The sequence below is a fragment of the Triticum urartu genome, chromosome 3 (assembly GCF_003073215.2).
Source record: "Triticum urartu cultivar G1812 chromosome 3, Tu2.1, whole genome shotgun sequence".
Lineage (NCBI taxonomy): Eukaryota > Viridiplantae > Streptophyta > Magnoliopsida > Poales > Poaceae > Triticum > Triticum urartu.
The window spans coordinates 547,933,363-547,938,879 of NC_053024.1; the positions used below are offsets into that span (position 1 = coordinate 547,933,363).

At 45.6% G+C, this 5,517-nt stretch overlaps 1 protein-coding gene across 1 annotated transcript; it reads left to right on the top strand.

Annotated features, from left to right (window-relative positions):
• Positions 1-352: 352 nt before the first annotated feature.
• On the top strand, positions 353-3,653 carry LOC125544925 (coenzyme Q-binding protein COQ10 homolog, mitochondrial). The gene is made up of 4 exons (XM_048708709.1): positions 353-992; positions 1,095-1,290; positions 2,968-3,099; positions 3,188-3,653. The coding sequence occupies exons 1-4, from the start codon at positions 691-693 to the stop codon at positions 3,308-3,310; spliced, it is 753 nt and encodes a 250-aa protein (XP_048564666.1). The 5' UTR covers positions 353-690; the 3' UTR covers positions 3,311-3,653.
• Positions 3,654-5,517: the final 1,864 nt, after the last annotated feature.

A 5,517-nucleotide genomic window follows, 5' to 3' on the forward strand; every position in this document is an offset into this window, starting at 1 on the left:
CACGTTTTTTATAATCTCAAATTTGTTTTCTTGGCCCTGGAGTCGGTCGATGATATTCCTTCGCGAAACTTTTCACACCGGTGTAATGTTTAATCATGTTTGATTTCAAAAAGTTTCAGATTTTTTTTACTTTTTAAAATTCTCTAAATTATTTTTTCAATTTGGGTGCAGTGTTTTCCGAGGGTGTACCTGTTTATTTTACGGTCCATTTTTTAGACATGAAAGAAGCTTCCTCGGGGAAACCCTTCCGCGGCATGGTCGTTGGTCAAATCTGGAATTAGGCGAGCACACGCAAGTACGCAACCGCCGTCCACCGGCCCGACCCGGGCATGATACTCGTGCCGCCGCCCGTACCGATCATCCGACGGCACAGCCTCGACGAGTCTTCGTCAGCTCCGACGTTTTCTTTTCTTTTCTGGTCGCGCCAGATCGCAGGCACCAACCACAGCCAGCCACGCATCCCCCCACCCCACGCGCGCCCGCCCCCCCCGCTGTCCTCCCTCCCCATACCGGCCGCTCCACCTCTCCCCAAATCCGATTGACCCCGCAACCTAGGAGCTCCGCTCCCCCACGCCTCTCGCCCCACCTCCGATCCCTCCACGGCCTCCTCCGGCGACGCCGCCAACCGCACCACCGGTCCCCGAATCTAGGGTTCCCCCGCGGCCGGATCACGCCTGGAGGCCTCCAACGATGCTGCCGTGCGCGCGGTCGGTGCTGCGGAGGAGGGGGCTGGCCCTCCTGCGCGGGTTCGCCGAGGGCGAGTGCGGCAGGGGGGAGGCGCTCGCCAATGCCAGGTGCGCGGCCACGCTGGCCGGGCTAGGCGGCGGCCGCGGCAGGGTCGGCCGCTGGGCCGATCCGCCGGCGCGCGGCGAGCCGCGCCGGTTGGGCGCGGGCTGGCCCGCGGGCGCGCAGACGAGGAGCTTCCTCGGGTGCGGCGACGGGGAGGAGGGGAGTGTCCTCTCCAAGGTCTACGAGGAGAGGCGCGTGATGGGGTAATTAATATATCAACGATGGCCCGCTTGCTCTTGGGGTGCTCTTCAGGTGACTGCCTTCTGAAATGGAAATGATTGATTCCGGTGGCTGTGTCGTCCTAGGTACTCGCCGGAGCAGATGTATGCCGTCGTCGCGGCTGTGGACCTCTACGAGGATTTTGTGCCCTGGTGCCAGCGGTCCAGGGTTATTAGACGGTATGACAACGGCTCGTTTGATGCCGAGCTCGAAATTGGATTCAAGTTCTTTGTTGAAAGCTATGTCTCTCATGTGGAGATGGAGAAGCCCAAGTATATCAAGGTGAGATTTGTGTATGTCGTCGCTCTGATAGGATAATGTAGTAGTATGAAGGCAGACAATTCAATTGTTATCACCTAATCAGATATCATTGATTCTCAAAGGATTGTAGTATAAGAAAAAAATACTAACGGGGATAAAAGTTGTTCTAATGTGAGCTGTATTGCAAGTTCAATCATATTCATGACATATGTGGTAGATATCTATTCGTTTTGTAATTGCAAAACCACCATTATGATTTAGATCATTCATCACGGTGAGCTGCAATACTTTTCCAAGGGAGTATTGCTGTCACTCGTAAGAAATTGGTTCATCACTTCCTTGGATCCGCTGAATATAACACTTCTAATCTAGTCTTTTACCGGCAGTATTATTTTTCCCAGGAGCTAATCCTAAGGTTATTTGTTCATATTCATTTTATTATTTATAAATTCTTCAACCTCTTGTATTAAGGTTGTATGTTTATATTCATTTTGTTAATACGCCCACTCGCCCAGACTCTTGTGTGGCCAGACATGATATCATTGTAGCTGAACTATAAGTAGCAAACACTTATTATGTTGCAGATAGTGTTGGTAGATTCTTCAACAGTTTCCCCAACAAGACAAAATCGTTGCATACCCTCAAATACGGTATCTAACTAGCTTTACTGCTTGTATCCCAGGCAGAGAAAGAAAATGAACTAATACTAACTGTTGTTTGCCGGTTTTGGCTGGGATGGAATTAACCCGCTTGTGAATAAACTTAAGCATTTCTGAGTTATTACCAAATTCACACTTGAACTAGCCAATATGAACAGATATTGTTGTCAACTCATATCTTAGATATTCTATTCACCTGGACATTATATATTGTGTGAAACTGTCATTGCAGTGTTATAAACCTGAGATCACATCATCCATTTAAAATCAACCTAGGCGAACATAACACGGTATGCACCAAATTTTTATTATGAGTTTTTTTTAACTTGAACTTTTGATGGCTTGTGTAAATATGGGATGATTTATTTGATAAACACGACTGTAGAAGTACTTTGCCTAAAATCTTGGAGGTGCAATTGATTTTTTTAACTGAGGTGCAATTGAATTTTTTTAACTGAGGTGCAATTGAATTTTTTTAACTGAGGTGCAATTGATTTTGAGGTCATGACATTTGATCTGCTCTTGGATAACAGACTTCCTTGAGATGTACTTTAGTACTACACAAACTGGCCGAATCTCAGCTCACTTGCACGGATAGATATTACAATACATACATATGCTGTATCACTGATCATGTCATACAGTTGTATCTCATATATGGTTGTAACAGTTCTAGTACGTGTTTTTTTATCTGATTAAGCAGCGTTGTTATTATCTACACCCACCCTAATAAGTGTAGATCTGTCTCTTCGCTTTCTAATTAATGTGTGAACTTCTAGCCTTCCAGAGCAAGCTTGGTAGCTTCTTTCACTTTGTTCTAATAAATAGGATGGTCAATCTTGGATGAAAGTCTATTTATCAACTTGGATAGTCTAGGTTGCAGTCAATCTAGTGTCCCTCTTTAACTTTCAGTATTTATCACAGCGATAGGCAGTTCTCTTTGGTACACTAGTACTTTGTTTGTCATACTTTTACCATCTTTTCTCCTGAATTGAGTAGTTGCATTGTTTTTGCTTCTGACTCTATTGCTCTGTTGCAGACGACAGCGTCTCAAAGTGGACTTTTCGATCATTTGATAAACGTTTGGGAATTCAAGCCTGGTCCTGTTCCTGGAACATGTGACCTTTACTTCTTAGTGGATTTTAAGTTTCAGTCACCACTATATCGGCAGGTAAAACTTGTTTGTTATGAGTATATACACACATTAAGTGGTTTCATTTTGTTATTTTCCATCGTCCTTATCAAGCTTTTTACCACAGGTTGCTTCCATGTTCTTCAAGGAAGTTGTTTCCAAGCTGGTAGGCTCATTTAGCGATCGATGTTTTAGAATTTATGGACCTGCCGTTCCTGTGCTGGAAAAGTCTTACGGGCATGGAAGATAAACACAAATAATCCAATTTTGAAGAACCTCTTCATGGTAACTTGTCTCGGTAAACTACAATAGAGGATGACCATGCATATAGTCCATTTGTGATGTCACGGTTCCGTTAGGCAAGTGGGTCTCGAGGGAAATTGGCCAGAATTTTCACTCTTTGGCTATTTCTGCGGAGAGATTTTTTATGTACAACTAGTTTACTATCCATGTGTAACAGCAAAATGGCCACACACACATACGATTATTTGCCTGGTCAATCGGAAAGTGTAATTCGCCCTGAACTATGGGCACAAAGCGTATAAGCATGATGTATGCTTCTGATATTATGTGAACTGCAGCCTTGTGACTTCCTCGCTTGTCTTTTGAGCCATCTTCTGTTCATTTTTTACATCATGTTTCTTTCCAGCTTAGGTCTCTTTTGATTCACAGGGTTTGGGAAGTGTAGGAATAGGAGACGTACATGAATAGGATGTACTGTCCACTGAAATCATACGTCGGGTAGCAAAACAGAGAATTTTTCCATGAAGTCCAACCTCATGCTTGTTTTCCTGTGAAAATGAGCTAAGAAGTTCCTATAGGATTGATTCCTGAGGAATGCAATCCTGCGAATCAAATAACATGTAGGCCTCTGATTTACAGGATTTGCATAGGAATTTTACAGGATCGATACTCTTTGGAATTTTTCCTTTACATGTTGTTTGATTCGCAAGAGTGCATTCCTCAGGAACCAATCCTATAGGAACTTCTTAGTTCATTTTCACAGGAAAACAAGCATGAGGTTGGACTTCATGAAAAAAATCCTCTGTTTTGCTGCACGACGCAGGATTTCAGTGGACAGACATCCTATTCCTGTACGTTTCCTATTCCTACGCTTCCAAAACCCTGTGAATCAAAGGATCCCGTAAAGGGGAAATTCCAGAGGGTGTTGATCCTGTAAAATTCCTATGCAAATCTTGTAAATCAAAGGAGGCCTTAGTAGTACATGGTTTTGCTCTCTGTTGGTAACCCCTGCTGTGACTTTTTCTGTCCATTGCCGATCACTCCTGATCCTCCCTTCCTCTAATGATTTGACTGGGTTCCTTTGTGCAACCTTCCTGACCTTGGTTTACACAGTGTTTGGGATCTAGGGTTTCTTCTTATTGCATCGAATGCAAATGGGTCGCAAAATGGGTCACAGCCGTCCAGGCCTCGGAGACCGTTGGGCAGTGTAATAGCATGTGAGGTTGATTCAGTTTTCGAGCAGAACGGGCAGGAGGCAGAGTCTGATAGACTTCTTCGGAATCGACGCTCGTTGGTGAACAAGCGCCCTCGATGCGCTAGCCATAGAAACAACCTACATCGATTAGTCACGTAGTTCTTCCCCCAGATGAAATTTGCGAACAGATCCTCTGGCCAAGAGGCAAAAGCCGCTTCATAAGCATAAGCAACAGTGAGGTGTTTGTCGTTAATCCTTCGTAAACGTGAATCTGGTACCTGCGGCATTAAGATAACAGTGGCTAATAGGGAATGCAAGGATTAAAGCTCGGTGGTAGCAGCGTTGGACAGGCGTGGTTGTAATGGAAGTCATAGGTCCTCGTCGGTTAGCACGAACGCAATTGAGACGTTCGGTTTGGTGGCGTGTGAGAAGAGACTTGGAAAGTGGGCATCTAGAGTTACAGAGCCGATCCAGAGATCCGGCCAAAAGGCAGTAGAGACGCCGTTGCCAATTTTGACATGAGTGATTGAGCGAAAAAAGGAAAGACCAAACGTTAGATCTGTCCCGACGTTCGTGTGTAACCTATGAGAGTCTCCAATATAGTGCCCACCGGCCCAGCCATTGGTGTTAGCAAGCCACGTCTCCCAGGAAGCGTTGCCTGGACAGTGGATTTTACTTAGCGACTTAAGGAGGAGGCAAATGTTGTGGGTGCGTAGGCAACGAAAACCTAGACCGCCTTTGCTAATTGCGGCACAAACCTCGTCCCAAGCAACCTTGCACCGTCCCCCATTGACAGTGTCGTCACTTTCCCAAAAGAAGGTGTGGCAGCGTTTGTCGATCTCTAGAATGGTGCCAGCATGAAGAAGCATGGCACTCATGGCGTAGGTGGGGAGGGCACGAATAGCATACTTGACGAGAACCGCCCTACCGGCCGCAGAGAGAAGGTGTCCTTGCTAACCGGCCGACCGCTTATTAACCTTGGCAATCATAGGGTGGAAATCTAGAAGCCGTAGCTTATG

Coding starts and splice junctions, on each gene's coding strand:
- LOC125544925 (XM_048708709.1), top strand. CDS start 691: ATGCTGCCGTGCGCGCGGTCGGTGCTGCGGAGGAGGGGGCTGGCCCTC. Junction 1,291..2,967: donor AGAAGCCCAAGTATATCAAG/GTGAGATTTGTG, acceptor GCTCTGTTGCAG/ACGACAGCGTCTCAAAGTGG. Junction 3,100..3,187: donor AGTCACCACTATATCGGCAG/GTAAAACTTGTT, acceptor TTTTTACCACAG/GTTGCTTCCATGTTCTTCAA.